This window comes from Pezoporus occidentalis, unplaced genomic scaffold (genome assembly GCF_034315485.1).
Source record: "Pezoporus occidentalis ecotype Australia unplaced genomic scaffold, CSIRO_AGI_Poc_V1 ctg8, whole genome shotgun sequence".
Taxonomy (NCBI): domain Eukaryota; kingdom Metazoa; phylum Chordata; class Aves; order Psittaciformes; family Psittacidae; genus Pezoporus; species Pezoporus occidentalis.
This window is the reverse complement of record NW_026916158.1, coordinates 3,816,661-3,836,619: the sequence shown is the minus strand read 5'-3', so window position 1 is coordinate 3,836,619 and position 19,959 is coordinate 3,816,661. Positions and strand designations below refer to the sequence as shown.

General features: G+C 44.1%; 1 protein-coding gene across 2 annotated transcripts in view; it reads right to left on the bottom strand.

The window, feature by feature from the left end:
• Positions 1–8,570: 8,570 nt before the first annotated feature.
• AADAC (arylacetamide deacetylase) overlaps positions 8,571–19,959 on the bottom strand; it is a 47,472-nt gene continuing 36,083 nt past the window's right edge. For both annotated transcript variants that reach the window (XM_062602982.1, XM_062602981.1), the window contains exons 2-5: positions 12,261–12,483; positions 11,949–12,018; positions 11,446–11,617; positions 8,571–10,278 (exon numbers count right to left, since the gene is read on the bottom strand). In XM_062602982.1, the coding sequence (XP_062458966.1) occupies positions 9,670–10,278; positions 11,446–11,617; positions 11,949–12,018; positions 12,261–12,483 (1,074 nt within the window). In that variant the 3' untranslated portion in view covers positions 8,571–9,669. The remainder of the gene's footprint in view (positions 10,279–11,445; positions 11,618–11,948; positions 12,019–12,260; positions 12,484–19,959) is intronic.

The window sequence follows — 19,959 nt, the reverse complement described above, 5'->3', positions numbered from 1 at the left end:
AATTGCTTCTTGGTCTCAAATTACAGAGTGGCATTTTTATGCACAGTTTTGGTTATCTTTTTACCTGGACTACTGTCTTTCACTGTTCAGAAGCCACAGGGAATTCCATAAAAGATCAGGTATCAGCTTCTTGAGGCAAGGCATGCCCAGCCTGGGGGTCCTGAAAGTGCCAACTGTTGCACAAGAAAATGAGGGTGCTGCAGTTTTTTTGGATAGAAACGAGCAGGTGAGCAATCTCAGCCATGTTTTGGGTGGAACACGAGTTGATGGCTGTGTGGCGGACACACACAAGATGTTCCCCATCTGGGATTTTCACTGCTACAGGGCAGGCTTGAGTCCAGGGCTGATTTTAAAGAAAATCATGCACTGTGCAATGTGAGCTTTCATATACTTCAATTTAATATTTATTGCTGTGCAGAAGCATGCTCTAAGTGAGGTTGCAAGCCAAAAAGCTGCTGTGTGACCTGTCCCTATACGTTATGACTGAAGACAAAATGATCAGTTTTTCCTTCCTGGATCATGTAAGGAACAGAGCCCTTTTCAGCCTGTTACAGGAAAAACAATTCACTCTGGATGCAGGCTGTGGGGCTGTATTTACACTTGCTAGGCCTACTTTGCAGAAAAAATAAAATGCCAGCATTTGGGGGGCTTGTCAATTGCCATTTCGGTAAAGAAGCCCAACCTGCTTTATTCACCCGATAATGGCAGCTTGCTCAGAATCACCAGCAGACACCACGCCAGCTACTGTTGCACCTGAGCAGACGGCCATGCATTTGCAACACACGCATGTATGCTGACATCTAATTGCTTCATTCGATCCCGGCAAAACCAGGCCAATTGTGCAGTAGTTAGATCACATGTGACATCTGGAACACACAGGCAGCGCCAGCACTGCTGCGAGCTGGTGAGTGGCTCCTGGCAACACCCTATGTCGTTATAGCACCCATCCACCGCTGCATCCCTCATAGGGGACAAACAAACTGGAGATAAGTTATGATGTTTTCAGCACATCTAAAAAAGCTCTTCCCTGCTGGGTTAGCCCCTTGTACAGCTTGTGCACTTGAGGGCAAGGCTTCTTCAGGCAGGAGAGGAGCTACAGGGGTTGCAGTAGAAGCCCTGGTGACAGCAGATGACAACCCAGAATTGGCATGCCTCATTTTTAAAGCATGTATAAAAGAGAAAGAAGCTACAGGTCATATGCAGATGGCTGCAGAAAAAATATCATGAGCTAGAAAAAAGCTAAATAAAATAAACTGCTAAATGACACATTTGCTTTCAGTCCCCCAAATTTTGACAATAATCAGCACAAGTGTGTGTTCAGCAGTACCTTGCTTTGGTGAATTATAGAAGAATTATGTAAGTTTCTGAATTTTACCACCCCAAAGAAATTAAAATTTTAAAAAGATAAATTAGAAAACAAACAGATGTTGAAACTGCTCATTAGTTTAGAAGTGCTGTGGGCCATGCGGATGCTTCCCGTGAAGCAGCTGCCTGGTTTTACAAGAGCTAGGAGCTACCATCATTCTGTCTTATCATGGTAACAGCAGGATGAAATGGGAAGGAGTAGCTGCCACCTGCTCAGAGCTGCAGGTTTTGCTACACAACCGTCACCCTCTGACAGCTAAACTCAACTGAAGATATGAAATCAAACAGAGGGATAGATAGGGGTTTCCATTATGCTCAAAATAAGCCTTCTAGGTCTGCATACATTTTGTGCCAGCTTCTGGAGGGATTTCAGTTTCTTTACTAGGATCAGCAGTAACTTGGCTTGAGCTTTAACAGGGCGATCATCTCCATGTCTGTTTACAGTGGGGGGGACCGCTATCAATGCATATAGAGCTATATGGAAACTGGAAGCAGCAACTACTTCATTTCTGCATCAATATTGTGATACATGCCATAAAAAAATCCAAAATGGAATAATATTAACACTGTATTGTAAAGAACCCACTGCGCAGTACATGACTGGTGACAGAAGAAGTGGGTTTTATGGGTGACGAAATGCCATGAAATAATTTAATACATATGTGCAGAAAGCTCACAGTAAAGAAGAGACTAAAATGAGACTTTCTTAAATGGCTAAGGGTACATTAAAAGAGTCTAAGAATGCATTCAAGGCTGGTCAAGCAGGAGAGGTTCTGCTCAGGTGCAAGCTGCAGCATCCTGTGGGGAGCCCCCATGCAACAGCAAGCACACTGGTAGAGCCAGTGGGGACAGAAGCAGCAGTAGGTGGCCTTGGCCACTGTGCACAATTTGCTGATCCTGGGTTCATGTCCATAGTGACTTGGCAGGAGGGAAATTCACTCCAGAACTGGGAACCTTCATCCCTACAGCACCCCAATAACATTATTTTTTATTACAGTCAGCTAGTCTTTCAAGGAATATATATAAATATATAAATATTTCCACTGAGAAACAGCCTAATGCGACTACTGTCCATTCAAAAGAACAGTCCCTAATGATGACAGAACTTCTTCCCACTGCTTTGGTAGATATCTACAGTATTTCTCAGGCAAACTGTCCAAATGGTGCTACCCATAATTAAGCCTGCAGCTCCCAGACAATTTGAAGCAAGTTTGCAAAAACTGTGCATTTAGAGTGGGAAATAAAGACAGGCTCTGGTTGTAAATTAACGTCATACTGTTAAATTCATTGGGTTCTTTAGCAAGCTTTAAAGAAGAAATGCAACTGGAGTCAGACTGTTGTCATTAAATACCCATTTGTCAGTTTATATTAGACTGAGACCTATTAAATGAGTCATGCATATTTAACCGTTTGTTATGATGTATTTGCATTTGACCGATTAGAATGAGTCATTAAGGTTGACCTTGAGTGAAATGTGGTACCTTTCCTGCAGAGCCTACAGGGTTATCCCCTTTAGGGATAAACAGAGGATATTCATCCCCACTCAGGATTCATCCCTGCGAGCAAAATAGAACATGAGAATATTCTTTTAGGTTTTGAATTGTTGCTAGGTGAAATTAATACCTTGCCCTGGCCATCATGAACCGGTAGGGGAGAACTCTGCGATGACAACTATAGTGCAAACGGGTCAGCAGCACATGCTGCTGCTTTACACAATACAGTGTTGGGCAAAGGCTTTGCCATTGGTCACTCTAAATATGATAGCTTAATGCTGTTTCTACCCCTGGTACAAAGAAGGGATAGAATTAATGTTTTCTTTTGTCTGTCCAGGGCTTGTTTATATTAACCCAGTACCTGGTTTCCTTGTGCTCCAGAATAGGTGTGACTTGTTTCTCCCCTGCTTCAGTCCCCAGGCCGAAGTCATTGTGGTTGCAGTGAGATGCTCCTTCACCAGCTCCCTGCCAGAAAAATGCATCTGTGCTCTTTATGCTTTTAGCTTACTGTGAGGAAGGGGTCACAGTACTTCCTACCTCATTAATTAGGGGACATTGGTAGGGTGCTCCCCAACTCCTAAAATTACTACAATGCAGGATGTTGGAGGAGCAAATGGTAGGCTTGAAGAGCCAGAAAAAAATTGCAGCATCACAGTGATTAGAAGCCTGAGGAAGGAGAGAGGGGTTGTGCTAAGGGGGATGTGGAGACAGAGGGTGGGAGAAGGGCTGAGCATCTATGGGTCTGTCAGCCCCACAGACCAGCACCTGCACCACCCTCAGCTGAGCTGGGTGATGCTGAGCAAGAGACCTGGCTTTTAGGAACTGCAAACAAGAAGCACGTACAAAGAGCAGTCAAACCGCAAATGAATCTGCTCACACCTGTGTGTCATCTGCCCACAATTCTGCTTTTATGATGGCAGTATCTGAGCAAGCCTGCAGTGTAATGGCTGCACGCAGGGTGTTATTTGCATAAAGTGTCTCCATAATACACATCTCATAGACAATTGCTCCCCTTAGCACTTTTGCCATCTGTTATTTGGAGTTGTACTAATTATATGCAGGGCCTGAAAATGAGGAAAGACATGAAATTGCTTCAATTATTCAATTTTTCCCTAGGAGGAATAGATCTCCATTAATATTGTATGTTTCATAAGTCCAATACATAAATTTCTTTTGCTCACCCAGAGCTATAAAGTCCTTTTTTCAACCCAAACCTTCCAGGAAGAGGAGGAAGGGGCCTTCACTGCTCTCAGCTGCTGCATGCAAACTTCACCCCAGCACCTTCCTCCTCCTGCTCTCAAAAGACCAGCTAATCTTCCACTAGACTTGGATGCTCAAAGACCCATCCAACCTGACCTTGAACACTTGCAATGATGGGGCATCCACAAAACAGTATACATAAAATATATCAGTGTCTTGTAAGTGAGTTGTTTTGTTGGGTTTTTTTTAATAAAATCGAACTAGCTGCGGAGGCCTGGTGAAGAAGCCCAGTAGTAGTTAAATACAAGGTCATGGTACACATCAGTGGAAGTCTGAATACCACCATGATTATTTTTAAATGGGAGAAATAAGCATGGTCCAGCTACTAAAAATACCATCCCCCTTCATTGTGATGTACTATAATGTTGGCAAATATTAACCCCATTAATATCCAGGATATAAAAAAAGCTATTCTAGCTTTTCTCTGAAGACAAGGCCAACAAATCAGCTAATATTTAAGCATTACAGAAGCTGCTTTAAAATTCCACATGTAGCTAATAAATAACATTGGCTTCTCATTTAATAGCTTTTAAAAATTCTTTTCATTCAGGCAGCTACTGTTGCACTGAAGGATAAAAAGAGGCCGAATAAATGGGAACATTTATTCTTTCACACTGCATTAAAACTTCAAATAACTGGTGACAGAGCAATAAACACATCAACCTCCAAAGACATGCCGGCCCTTGCTGCTGGTCTGTGTTTGGCAACTCAAGCAGGTAGGCACAGGCAAGTCAGTGTGGCAGGGCCAGGCGTAAGTCTGTCTGCACAGTGTCTCAGGGCATATGAGCACTCTTCATAGGTAATTAATAACTAACTCCACCTCAGCACTTTCTAGTCACAATTAGTGGACTTGTGTCAAGTATACCCAACAACTGAGGTTGAAACAAGGGTGTTAAATGCATCTTTTGGGGTTTGGGCTTCTTTTTTTCAGCTTTGATGATGATGGGACTACTGGGAGAGCTCAGTACGATGGGGACCCACACACCTCTGACCTGACAACCCCCAGATCCTGCCCAACCCAGTACCCTCTGCCTGCGTGGGTAGGCACTGTGGTGATAGGAAGGTCTCACCATCCAGCACATCACTGGGGCTAAGGCCAGGAAGGGAGAGTACCTGCAGTGCCCTGCAGAAGGCATCTGCCCTGACATAATAGGGTTCACCAACACTGGGGACACGAAAGCTGCAGAGCCAGGGAGGGAGGGCAGGTCATGCTCATCTAACCTGAAACATACTCTCCCTTGAGAAGTGTGCAGCAAGGCACAAGTATTTCAAAGAAAAAGATTTCAAAAATTTCTTGTCATTATTATAGTTAAAATATTCTTAATGTAATTTCAGTGGTTTTACATTATTTGTCCCAGTTTAACATCCCTATGGATATTGCATAGATTCATTTTGTTTCTGAGCACATTTTTTTTAAACCTTGATTATTTTGAGGCCAGAGACTCAGCAAAGCTCTCTTAGTCACACAAGCTGGCACCTCTAATTACATTGCCTTCCAGAAAGCTTATCAATAAAAAATACCAGAAAAACCAAAAGTACAGTACTTCATCAAAAAGTTAAGAACTCTTAACAAACTGTTAAAGAGGGAAACCTTAATAGGTGAGGATGCTTTATTTCCCCCTCTACTCACTCGCAAGTGTGAATTTCATTTTCTCTGTATACACCTACCACTGTATCATGTTTTATACAGGTGACAGGGGAACTGGAGGGTCTAAAAACAGCCACCCAGCATGCTGGGGCATCAGAGGGTTTGATCGCTACATCTGGAGCTGGCTCCTCTGCAAACTCCAAATGAGAATAGTCTGTGCCTCCCAAGAAGGAAAGAAACAGAGGAGCTGCCAGCAAGAGGCTGATGCTGCACCCAAGCACACACTGGCAGGGCAAGACTTAGCCCTGGGACCTCCAGCAAAGGATTGGTGCAGGCAGGGCACATGAGCACAGTGTGCCAGGCAGGAGGGACAGGAGCCCTGAGAAGGTTTGGCAGGAGGAGTTCAGTGGTGGCAGGGCAGAGCTAAAGCGTGCCCGCTAGTGCAGCCTCCCCTAAAGCTGCTGGCTAAGCCACGCCACCATGATGGCGAGGCTGAGCTTTGTCTTTTACTATCAAACACCAAACTTAATTCCAGAGACAGAACAAAGCTTTCCCTTGGGGTGGCTTTTTCTGTTTTCTGCTCTGTATAAATGAGTTCCTTACTGCGTCTTCAGCCTCTCCTGCAAGAGACGCTGACGTTACAGTTTTCACTGTCTCATTTTGTGCCTCACCAAGCATTTCCAACTCAAAAAGTCTATTTGAGGAACCTGACCAAAAGCATATACAGTCTAATCAATCATGAATCCATATTAAGGTGCTGGTGGTTAAAAGACATTTACTTCTTGTTCCAAGCAGAGTCTGATAAAAACATGCAGGGGGAAGGTGGTAGTGCTGTTAACATTTTTGTTTAGCACAAATTTTTCCACAACCTTACATGTATAAACTTTTCAACATGTAAGAAAGATCATTTTTAGAGACATCTTTTCACCCTGTTTCTCTCACTGCCAGCATCTTCACTGCTTTATCTCCTCAATACCTGCCTGCTAGGTCAGATTCTCCACCAATTTAAGTATCTACCCTTAAAATGTGGCTTCACCTCCTCGCCAGGCCCCCTTTTGCCCAACAACCATCCTACCAGCAAGCCCAGCACCCTTCTAAACCCTCCCAGCGCCATCCGTAAGCGCAGGTCCGAAGACACGAAGGAAACGAGGGAACCACGCCCGAAGCCCTCTGCAGGCTCTGCCGGGAGCTGCGCGCACACTCAGCGCTACGCCTGCCTCAGGGGAGGGCAGGAAGGACCAGCAGCCCTGCTCGGGGTGCGAAGGCGGCCGCCAGCAGTGCCCTCTGACGGACACCCTGATGCCCTCACAGCGTTGGGGGCTCCCCATATCCCTGCGGTACCCGGTGCCGGAGCTGCAACAGAGGAAACGCCATGGCGGCGGCAGCAGCATGGACAAGGAGGGTCTCACAGGTTTGCTCCCGCTGGGATGGCTTCCTCCCAAAGGTAGGAAAAGCTTCCTCTGCGCAGGGCATGGTGGATCCCACACAGGCTCCCACCATGCTTTTAGGCCACCTGGATTGCCCGACCAGCTCATGCCCAGCTCTTCAGTCTGCTGGAACAACCACTCTCCTGCTTGTCACACCACTCCTTGTCACCAACTGAGTGATGGGTGAGCTCTCCCCAGCACTTCAGGCCAAGTGCCTTTCCATCAGCGGTGTCCCAGACTGCAGGGAAGGAAAACAATCAAAGCCAACATCAGTGACAGCAGCATAACCCACTGAGAGATGCCTGCATTTATATCCCAGCTTTGTGCATGTACCCTTCTGACAAAGTAACTGTCTTCTCTAAATGTTCTCTTACAGTTTTTCCTGCCATTTATATTGAAGAATAAAGCTGCCTGTAAGACTCAGAGAAAGGATCACTTACAGCAACTAATGGCCAACTCAGTTCATTCCACTAGCACTTACAGCATTGAAAATACCCAACACCCAGAGACCATTTCTGCAGACATGACCCTAATACTGTATAGAAGGTCAAAACAAAGGAGTTACTGAAGCAAAATCCCAAGCCCCTACTTCATTAGGCATACTAAGATGCTGTTAATTAGTTCCAAATGAGGGAGAAATAACTCCAGTTGAGGTGTCTGTAGCCAGCAGATGAGAGTCCAGTCCTGTGGGCAAAAGGTGGGAAGGCATCATCAGAAATAACTTCCCAAACATTCTGGGAGCTTGCATGATCATGGACACGTCCAAGGGATGTGTAAACATGTTGCACTTCTCTGCATGGGGTTATGCAAGCTGCTTTTTAATCCCATGGTACATTTTATGCTTGGTATGCTGGCAGTAAGGCACTCACTGCTTCAAGGGTGGATTCAGAAGGAGAGAAGCATAACACTCCTGCTGCAACAGCAAACCGCAGTGCAGGCCCTTCCCGCAAGCCAGGCTCAGCTCCACACCAGTCTCCATCCTGATAGCAACTTTCAGCATCCTTTTGTTGATAGAAGTTCTTTCAGCAACCACAGTCAAGCATTGCTAAGTATTTACATAAACAGTAAGAGCAGAAGTAAAACATCTCCCTGTGTTTGGTCCTGGTTGTTTGCAATAGCTGTTGTATGTACTGAAGCCAGTTTATTACTCCTTTGTGATAAACAGGGTAACTGAGTGATTTCAATGCAATGTACTTTTTGTCAAAGACAAGTTTAATTTTTATATTCAACATAAAGATTAAGAAGAAAAACATAGCAATTGCTCCATGCACATTCTACCTAAACAGGCTGCAAGCACACTCAGAAAAAAAAAACAGTTATTGAAGATTCGGTATCCTTTATACAAAATTAAAAAGCAGGATGCTAGATGTGCATGTTTGTGGTGTGCTCTGATCAGTTTAAGAAAAACAATAACCAACCAACGTATGCATTCATCACTCAAATTTTAGGGTTTTTATTTAATACAGAAAAGATTTAGAGGATGTTGTTTGAAGACTGACAACTGAATTGTGTTTCTTTTCTAAGCCTATAAAGCTAAGCTAATTTTATTTTTAAAAATTCATATGTAAAACATGATAAACAATTTTAAGGATAATTAGAACACATAATACATAAATTATCAAATAAGTAGAGCGTAAAACACACAGGCTAGGACCTTCACAGTCTCTCTTTATCGTATAAATATCCAGTGCTGTTTTGTTACACTACTTCCTTCTAGTACAGGGATTAAAGAAAGTGATTACCTACCAAGACAGACAGATGCTTGGTTTTTTAAAAAAACCCAAACACACAAAACCAACCAAAACAAACCACACCACCAACAGAACAACAACAAAAAAACTCCCAAACCTTGGCAGTGTTATAGCCATGTCTCTTGGTTTTCAAGCAAGCACTTCCCTTGAGCAGTGCTGGAGGAAAACAACAGCACAAACCTAGTGGCTTCCTGCGATGGACAGGGTTCCACAAGCTGCCTTGTACTTTGTGAAGTCAGGTCCCTGCACTTCTGCTCACCCCATCACCCAGTGGCAGCAGTGGGGACTCGTTAGTGCATCCCACAGGACTAGAGAGCATGCTGGAGGGGACAGGGAGCAAGTGGCCACCAAGTACCCAGTGTGTGCAGTCACCTGGCTTATTTACACAAGCCAGTGATATGAAGAAACAAGAAGCAGCTAACAGAGGACACAAAGTCCCACACACTGTATCAGCCTAGGGCTCAAACAAGCACAGGAAGGGTCAGGCACACCAACTCTTCTGGTCTTAGCCAGGAGATAAATCCTAGGGCAGTTTATGTAGTTCTGAGCTCAGACAACAGCACTGAAAGAACAATCATGTTCGAATCAGCCTGATTTTCCTGCTAGAGAAGAAATGTTTCAATATAGATGCCTCAGGGCAACACAATGAAGACAGCAATTGCCCCAGAAGTCACATAGCTCCTATTCTCCTTAATCATGTAATCATAGAATGGTTAGGCTAGGAAAGGACCTTAAGATCATACCCACTGAATGTGAGCCAGGCATAGGGGAGCAACATTTTCAGCTCATAGATTCTCATTTAACCACTCAATATATCTGTTAAACAGGCGGTGCCCTACAGCTAATTCAGCTGGAAATGAGACAAACATCATCGCCCCATGAAAGGCATCCTTGGCATGGTCATGTGTGACAGGAACGCCTGCTGTCTGGAGGCGCCTGGCATACATGAATCCATCGTCCCGTAAGACATCGTGCTGGCAGGTGAGGATGTAGGTGCGGGGCAGCTTCTGTAGCTGGGCATCACTTGCCAGCAGAGGGGACGCCCTCGGATCCAGAAACCCTGGGTACTTCTGGACAAGCTTGGAGCTGCCGTAGGTGGGACTAATGTAGACATGATCTTTCTTCATCTCCTCAGGCAGTAAGTTGCTCCAGTTTACAAACTGAAACAAGTGGCTCGATTCAACTGGGACGTGCCTGTTGGAGGTCATCGCTTCCCTGAGAGACAAATCCGAAGTGAAATACTCACTCCAGAACCTGATCATAAGTGACTTGGATAAAATGGGCTTGTTTTCATTTTCTTGGTAAGATGGCAAATTCAGATCAAGGGCTTGAAGAGCAGGGTAAAGCAAAGCTTGGATTTTGAGTTTAGTTTTAACTTCAGGGTCCTCCAACAGCTATAAAAGAAAATAGAAATAAATACAAAAAGTCAGTTAAAAAGTGTTGGTTCTCCCACACTGACAGAAGATCTTAAAAGTAAGGAATTAACATGCACATTTTACAACAAACAAAAGATTATCAATAAGATTATTAAGGCAGATTAATTTAGAGAAATTCTGAATTCATAGGCATTCACCTACAAGAGTACGTTGTATTAAAAATGCTCAAACATAATTTAATTTTATTTCTTATTTTGAAGGATAATCAGGAAATATTTTTTGAAGCATAGAAACTTTTTGATGCATCGATGCTTTCTGAGATGGTAACAAATGATTTTTCTATAATTACAGAAAATTTCTTACAGCTTAAAAATTGCTGCTTTCTAAGACTCCTTTAATCATTTCACACAATTTAGAGCTTATCCATCTGTTTGCTTTTTTAACCCTGAGATGTCAGAGGTGTTAGAACTCAAACAACTACAATTCTGTGCATTTTAGACATGTGAAAAACAAAATGTGATTAATTGAACAGTGACATTTCTTATATATCATCCTTTTCTCCTCTTCACTAATAAATTTCTCCCTCATCTTCTGCATTCAGTGTCCATGGCAATTTCACAACCTTTCCAAGTGAGATTCATTACAATCTGACTGATTTCTCAAGAGAGCAACAACATCACACTGACTTTATTTGATAAAGCTGAGAGAAGAGTGCAGACGGCATTGACCTGTCTGTGATCAAGTGACACCGGAACATTTATTTAGAGATATCTTTTTTTTTTCTTTTTCCCTGCTATTTACATCTATATGAGGCAAATTGCTAAAATTCAAACAACATGCCTAAATCAGTCGAAATATGCTTAAGGACAGAGTGATATATGCCCTAATTATGGGCCAGATGACATTTTTTAGGGTATAAAGTTTTGGAGGATATCATGGCATCAAAGTAGCTTTGATGCCACTAAATGGCTCAAGTAAATTTGCTCACCCTGGAACTTGGAGCCCTCACTGACAGCTCTGGAGGCTGCATGTCATCCTACGTACATGGACAACAAGAGCCATTTAGGAAGTGCACTTGCAGAGGCTTTTTTTAGCCTTTTCTAAGTGTTCATGAATTAAAAAAACAAAACATACAGAAAAAAAAACCAGTATTTTGAGCTAACAAACCACCTTTATATTATTTACCTGCTGTGCCACAGCTGCAGCTAAGTTGCCACCTGCACTGTCTCCTGCAACACCGACCCGATCTGGGTCCACTCCATACTGGGAGAGGACACTGCTCTGGAGGAAGAACTTTGTTACCGAATACACATCTTCAAACTGGATGGGAAAATGATATTTAGGTGCCAACCTGTAGCTGTTAGAGGCAGACAGAAGTCTGTTATTTCACACTGTTAATAAGAACAAATGCTTGCTAACATCTGCCATAGTTGGTGAATGTTTATTTTCTGTGCCCAGAGAAATGGGGACTACCTATCTCAAATATTTTCTTACCCATCCAGCTTCACAAAGCGATATCCAAAATAACCACCAACCACAATTCACCCACTGCAAACTTGACAGCTTTTGTTTACAAACACTTAAAGCTAGCAAGAAACGACAACGATCAAAAAAAGGTATTAAAAAATTAATTGAAATAGATTAATTTATTCCGAACCCTCAACCCATCTAGAACAAGAATCTCTTACTTGACCGATACCACGACAGCATTTAACATGTCTGAAGTCCACCTTGTCAGACGATCGTAGGGTTTCATGCCTGAGATAAAATGAGTCCCTTAGAATATACTCCAGCCCATTTGAGAACAGACACATATACAGCAGCATATTCCTCTTTGCAGAAGCTTTCAGGTGACTTTCCAAAATCTCCACCTGTTTTTGACTGGTGAAACACCAGTTCCCTGACCCACTCTGTGGCAGCTCCCATGAAACAAAAGGCAACATTTAACATGGGCTGCTGAGATCTTACATATGGACCGTTGGTACTGGCAAAGAGCTTACCTGCTTGTCCTACACACCATCCACCACCATGGAAGTAAACCACTGCCCTCCTCAGCCCATCAGATGCCTTTCTGGGCAAGTACAGACGGACAGTAATGTTGTTGAACTCTGTGTCTGTCACAGTGACATTTTCATCAGACGTGGGCATGACATATTCGACAGTTGTGATCAGTATCAAAACTTCCATATAGTTCTTCAGACCCAGATACTCAGCAACCTCAGCCTAAAGCCCAAGACAAAGGAAAACAGTAAGTTAATAACAGCCTTAGTACTCTCACAGATTAGAGGTCTCAGAGATTAAAGCCATTTGATACTCTGCGCAAGCCTGTAAAGTTGCTGTACAAGTCGCTAAGCCAAATGCTGCTGACCTGGGGGAGCCACTGTCCCATGCTGTCATACCATCCAGCCTGAGCAGTTCAGCTCCCCTGTCTCCCATCACTTCTATGTGAAGCTCAGCAGCGGTGGCTGGAAGGCAGCCCAGGTACACCACCACTTCTCGTTGTTAAGACAATGATTGGCAGCACAAGCTTAAAGGATAACAAGGACGCAACAGGGGATGTGGAAGAAAGCAGAATCAGCTGAAACCTCTCAATTACCCAGCACAAGGATCTGCTCAATGAGTTGGACCTCTTCATCTTTCCAGACAGTGAACACAAAGCCAAATAATGGCTGCTCCCATGATTGACTCCTGAAGCAAAAGCATCCAGTACTTTCAGGATGCCAAGGGCACTGGTGGCACAAACACAAGGATATAGCAATTTGACTTCAAGCTGCACAATAATTTTTAGGGATCAGTTCCATCCCAGTAGCAAAAGAGCATCATTTAGGGATGAGTACCCTTTCATTATTAAAAGAATGATGAACTTTGAGATGTTAAAAAGGCAAAAGTCTATTTTTGCCATTTTACTGTGATCCAGCTGTTTCATTTCGTTAGCTTACATGTAAAAATTCCATTACTTACGCACCTCTGTATTTCTCTATCCAATGAAGAGGTACTCCTACTGAATAGCAAAACAAGAGTCATGTTTATTGCTCATTCCACGTCATCAGCAGATAAGACAAAATACATGTACCACTATGCTTTCTGAAGCTGTTACCTGCTCCCATCATCCTTGAGGAGGATTAAGCTTTGTCGGGGTCATGCAGTCCTTCCATTACATTGGTTTAATATTTCACAATAAAAGCTGAGAAAAACTCTGCCACTGATGCTCTGATTCCCAGCAGCCCTCTGCCAGGGAGACAGTTCCCTGATGAATGAACAGGCAGAAGGACAGCTCTGGTGTGGCATCACTGCTGTCAACCACTCTGGCTCCAGCCTGACTCCAACAAAGGACGATCCCAGTGATTCCCTCACCTGGAGAGACTCACCAAGCCAGGAGCAGCATCCACCAGGAGAGGAAATAGTGAAGACACTAGCCAGGATCTCTGTCTGCCTGACAGGTGCTTTAGTCTGGAGGTCTTACACACCCATGGGGTTAGCTTTTTACAAAGATTCATTTTCACAGAAACGTTGGGCAGTTGCAGAGCAGCACTGGAGCCCCAGCCCTGTGCAGTCCCTCAAGGGAAGGGAGCAGAGGGCCTTGAGTGTCCTGGGCATCATCAGCACCCCAGGCAGAGCTATGCAGAGGACAGGGAAAACTTTCCCAATGGCCTGCACAGAAATTCCCCAACAGAAGAAAAGCAATGTGGTTCAGGGAGTTCAAAACCCTGACAGCTTTTAATGCTGTTAAAGCAGTTTCCATTGAAATTCACATTTAAAAAAATATATTATGAAATTCTATGGTTCTAAATGAAATTACAGTTATTCTAAAATGCTAAATAAAATTAAAACAAAACAAAACAAACCCCCTAGCAAATAAACCTACAACTGAAATGCAAGCTCCAAAGAGTAATATTTATCAACTTCAGCTCTCTGGCATCATGCCGATTTAGACAGATTGAATTTCAGAATCTCTTTCCATCAATGGCTATTTTAAATCATGAACATAAAACTTCTTTTTAAAATGTGTGGCTTCCATTACACTGATGTTTTGGTACACAAGAACAAACCCAGGTGAAAACATTTACAACTGCATTTGCTACAGACTGTGCAAGAAATGCAGATCCAAATGACTCCCTCCAAAACCAGCAGCTCCCCAAAGGAGGCATCATATTTCCTTACAGCTGCCTTCAGGGAACTGTGACGAGTAAACATGTGACCAGTGGTTGCTTATACATACATATCTCTGCCTATGCCCCCTCCTTTTTACCTCTTACATCGGATTAAACTGTGTTTAAACAAACTTAGTTCTCATGTTGCTTTTAAGATGTTTGAAATGTATTTTAGAACCATCAAACATCTGTAGTAGACAATAAAAAGACAAAAAAAAAATTTCACAATGACTGGAGGAAAAATAAAGTCATTATTTACTATCCTGAGAAAGGTGGCATGAATACCTCTTTAAACAAAAAATTACCCAGCATAGAGATTGACTATGGGTAGAGCATGCTCTCAGCCACATGAAATGCCAGCAACATAGGGAACTCCTACCATGTGCACCCTCCTTAAAGTACAGCACCTTGCACTTCACATTGCTGAGCTTCATGAGGTTTGCATTGCCCCACCTCTAAAGCATGCTGAGGTCCCTCTGGACTCCATCCCTTCCCTCCAGTGCATCAAACAAACCACACAGCTTGGTGTCATTGGCAAACTTGCTGAGGGCGCACTCAATCCCACTGTCCATGTCACCAACAAAGATGTTGAACAAGACCGGTCCCAACGAGGGACACCACTTGTTACTGGTCTCCAGCTGGACATTGAGCCATTGACCACAACTCTCTATGTGCTGCCATCCAGCGAATTCTTTGTCCACCAAGTGTTTCATCCATCAGATTGATGCCTCTTCAGTTTAGAGACCAGGATGTCATGTCAGACAGTGTTGAATGCTTTGCACAAGTAGAGGTAGATGACATCAGCGGCTTTGCCCCTATCCATCAGTTCTATAGCCCTGTCATAGAAGGCCACCAGATTGATCAGGCATGATTTGTCTTTGGTGAAGCCATGTTGGCTGTCACCAGCCACCTCATTGTTTTTCATGTGCCCTCCCATGGTTTCCAGGAGAATCTGCTCCATGATAGTGCTTGGCACAGAGGTGAGACTGACTGGTCTGTAGTTTCTGTGAGTGTGGTGAGGCATTGGAACAGGTTGCCCAAAGAAGTGTTAAATGCTCCATCCCTGGCAGTGTTCAAGGCCAAGCTGGACGGAGTCTTGGGCAACATGGTCTAGTGTGAGGAGTCCCTGCTCATGGCAGAGGGGCTGGAACTAGGTGATCTTAAGGTCCTTTCCAACCCTAACTCTTCTATGATTCTATGATTCCTGGGTCTTCCATTTTCCCCTTCTTGAAAATGAGTGTTATAGATACCTTTTCCAATTGTTGGGAACTTCACCCGACTGCCATATTTTTCAAATATGATGGACAGTGGCTTAGAGACTTCATTCGCCAGCTTCCTCAGGACCCATGTGTGGATTTCATCAGGTCCCATGGACTTGTGCACATCAAGTTCTTAAGATGATCTTAAACCTGATCCTCTCCTACGGTCTAAGGTCTTCATTCTCCCAGTCCCTTCATCTGCCTTCCAAAACTTGAGCGGTGTGGTCAGAGCACTTGCCAGGGAAGACTGAGTCAAAGAAGCCATTGAGAACCTCAGCCTTCTCCAAATTCAGGGTAGCCACTTCTCTTTTTTCTCTCCAGAGAGGCCCCACATTATTCCTAGTCTGTCTTTTGTTAGTGACATACCTACAGAAGCCCTTCCTTTTATTCTTGACATCCCTGGCCAGATTCAATTCTAACTGAGCCTTAGCTTTCTTGACCTGGTCCCTAGCTTCCCAGGCAACATCCCTGTATTCTTCCCAGGCTGCCTGTCCTCACTTCCACCTTCTATAAGCTTCTTTTTCCCTTCTGAGCTTTCCCAGCAGCTCCTTATCCATCCAAGAAGGCCTCCTGGACTTCTTGCCCCATTTCTTTCTTGTCAGATGCAATGCTCCTGAACTTGTAGCAGGTGATCCTTGAATATCAACCAGTAGTCTTGGGCACTCCTGCCCTCTAGGGCTGTTTCCCATGGAATCTTACTAAGCAGGTTCCTGAAGAGGCCAAATTCTGCTCTCCTGAAGTCCAGGGCAGTGAGCTTGCTGCGCGCCCTTCTCACTGCTATGAGGATCGTGAACTCCACCATCTCATGATCACTACAACCAGGCTGCCCTGGAGCGTCACATTACCCACCAGCTCCTCCCTGTCAGTGAGCACAAGGTCAAGCATGACACCTCTCCTTGTTGGCTCCTCTATTACTTGCAAGAGGAGGTTGTCTTCCACAAAATCAAGGAACCTCTGGGATTGCTTGCGCTGGGCCAGATATCGGGGTGGTTGAAGTCCCCCATGAGGACAAGGGGCTGTGAGCATGAGGCTACTCCTACCTGTCTTAGAGGGCTTCATCCACACAGTCATCCTGATCGGGTGGCCTGTAGTAGACCCTCCCAGTAATGCCCCCCATTGCAGTTTTCCCTCTGACCTTAAACCACAAGCTCTCAGTTGGCTCATCACCTGCCCACAGGCAAAATTTCATACTCTCCAGCCTATCATTGACATAAAGAGCTACACCCCCTCCCCATCTGCGTGGCCAGTCTTTCCTAAAGAGCCTAGTTGGTTTGGGGTTTAGATGAAAGAAAGGTAGGAAGAATACAACTTCAGATAGGTCGAAAGTCATTTGCTAATTCACTTGCTGAAAGAGAGTTAAGAACTTAGATTTCTAGTTTGTTTACAGCAAAATTGGAAGAAATTTCACACTAATTTGCACATATCTTTTCAGTTTAATGTGCTCAGCTCTTGCACATATTCTAGTTAAGCACTCAAAAAATTAAGAGCTGACAGTGATAACACAAGAGCACTTGTCTAATTTCAGGCCACTGTGCAATTCTTTGGACAGGCATAAACAACACTAAGTGTGCTGGTATAACTTTGATCAGAAGATCACCAATTAACAACAGACCTCAGTCTCCATAGCTTAGTCTCTAGGTTGGAGCCCCGCAGCCGCAGGGACAGCACTGGCATCGCGCCACAGAGAACTACCAATGGCCACCAGTGGCCTCTTCACAACAGCCCCCCGCAACAGGGGACATAACCTAGCTTTCCTCACAAGTCTCCTAACTGCTATATCACACAGCAAGAGAAATGATGAAATAATAAAAGCAAGCTCTTACATGTTATCTGAAGGTGAAAACCAGATGAAACTCAAAGCAGGCTTGAGTTTAATAAGAAATGAAATAGCTCAGCCTAGTGCAGATCCCATAGGAAGTTTAGCTTCCTATAAGAGATGCTCTATTCTTTCTGAGAAGAATGTAAAAAAAAATACAGAAACCCCCACACTTTAAATGATAACCTCATGAAAGGTATAACATCTGGCATTCAAGGTTCAATGTTGTAAATCATATAATCTAACCCTGCTTGCTTTACGTTTTTGTAATTATTTTTTTTTATGTTTAAATCAACTATTGAATCACCTTCTATGTATAATCTACTTTTTCAGAAGCTAGAAGGAAAGAGAATACAGCTAAGATCTTCCTGACAATACTTGATAGTGATTGCCACCACATTTAAGAGTCACTTCTCTGCAGTCTTGGACCAAGCAATGCCAGGAGCTCTGCCAAACACTGTGGTTTGGAATCAGGATGAACACAAATGGGCAGCAACTGGCACACTGTACATAAGGAAAATATGGGATCCTGTAATAAGTTCAATGAAGACAAACACATACACATGCCAAAACTGCATAGTTTTATACACAGCGATTACACAGTTTACATAAATATTTCTCAGCTGTTGTATTTTCCCTGAGGATTAGCACCTTGGAAGAATAAATATATAGGTCAAAGTGAGTCCTGCTATAATTCCAGTGAGCTTGTTGATACTCCCCTGCATCAGGAGTAATTTCCTCAGCTTCAAGACTGAGGCTTCCCAGTACTCACAGGGTTTAAATTTTACATTGTGGAAAAACACTGGCCTGTGGTTTCAAGGCCATTACCATATAAAACCAAAAGGAAATCATACCCTCATCTGAAAGTCTCATTGGCCCTCATCTGAGAGGTAAGAGGAAAAAGGCAACCATTTGGGGGTTTTTGTGTTCCTTGTGCTTTGGAAATCATTTTCTACCATCCCTTTCTCCATCTTCCATAAGGGGAGTATGGCAGCAAGGACAACAACCCCAAAACTTATGTGTGCTTTGGCAGACAAAAAGCCTGGCACCACATTTAGGAGCTTATTTATCTGAAGGGGTGGTAGTTCAGATGGAGATGCCCCTCCAGGTGAAGGTTTCCATCAGCCAGACACAAACACAGGCAGCTTGTGAGCAGGGCTGTGAAGGGCTCAAATCCAGATTTCATGGCTCCCAAGGAGCCAGGCCATGGACAGAGGAAACTTTGGGAGAATTTCACAAGAACTGCAGCCAGAGAAACACTCATCTAGGAATCACAGAATAGTTAGGGTTGGAAAGGACCTTCAGATCATCAAATTCCAACCCCCCTGCCATGAGCAGGGACACCTCACACTAAACCATGGCACCCAAGGCTTCGTCCAACCTGGCCTTGAACACCACCAAGGATGGGGCATTCACAACCTCCCTGGGCAACCCATTCCAGTGCCTCACCACCCTTACAGTAAACAACTTCTTCCTTATATCCAATCTAAACTTCCTCTCTTTAAGTTTTAACCCGTTACCCCTTATCCTATCACTATGTCCCTAATGAAGAGTCTCTCCCCAGCACCCCTATAGGCACCCATCAGATACTGGAAGGCTGCTATGAGGTCTCCACGCAGCCTTCTCTTCTCCAGGCTGAACAGCCCCAACTTTCTCAGCCTGTCTTCATGCGGGAGGTGCTCCAGTCCCCTGATCATCCTCGTGGCCCTCCTATGGACTTGTTCCAACAGTTCCAGGTCCTTTTTATGTTGAGGACACCAGAACTGCACACAATACTCCAGGTGAGGTCTCACAAGAGCAGAGTAGAGGGGCAGGATCACCTCCTTCGACCTGCTGGTCACACTCCTTTTGATGCAGCCCAGGATACGGTTGGCTTTCTGGGCTGCAAGTGCACACTGAAGCCGGCTCATGTTCAGTTTCTTATAGACCAGCACCCCCAAGTCTTTCTCCGCAGGGCTGCTCTGAATCTCTTCTCTGCCCAACCTGCAGCTGTGCCTGGGATTGCTCCGACCCAGGTGTAGGACCTTGCACTTGGCATGGTTAAACTTCATGAGGTTGGCATCAGCCCACCTCACAAGCGTGTTGAGGTCCCTCTGGATGGCATTCCTTCCCTCCAGTGTATCAACCGAACCACACAGCTTGGTGTCATTGGCAAACTTGATGAGGGTGCACCCAATCCCACTGTCCATGTCAGTGACAAAGATGTTGAACAAGATGAGTCCCAACACTGATCCCTGAGGGACACCACTTGTTACTGTTTTCCAACAGGAAGAAATATGTTGTATTGCATTTTATACTTTCTTCGTGTATTTTCTCTTAGACTTTGTGCATGCGGTACTTCCAGAAAATACATGAAGGATTTTGTGCTTAAGCACCACAGACACTGTCTGATTTATTCTTAGAAGCTATTCCCCAGCTACACATCACATAGATGTGGGACATTATAATGAATACGATAATGGAGATGTTCCCA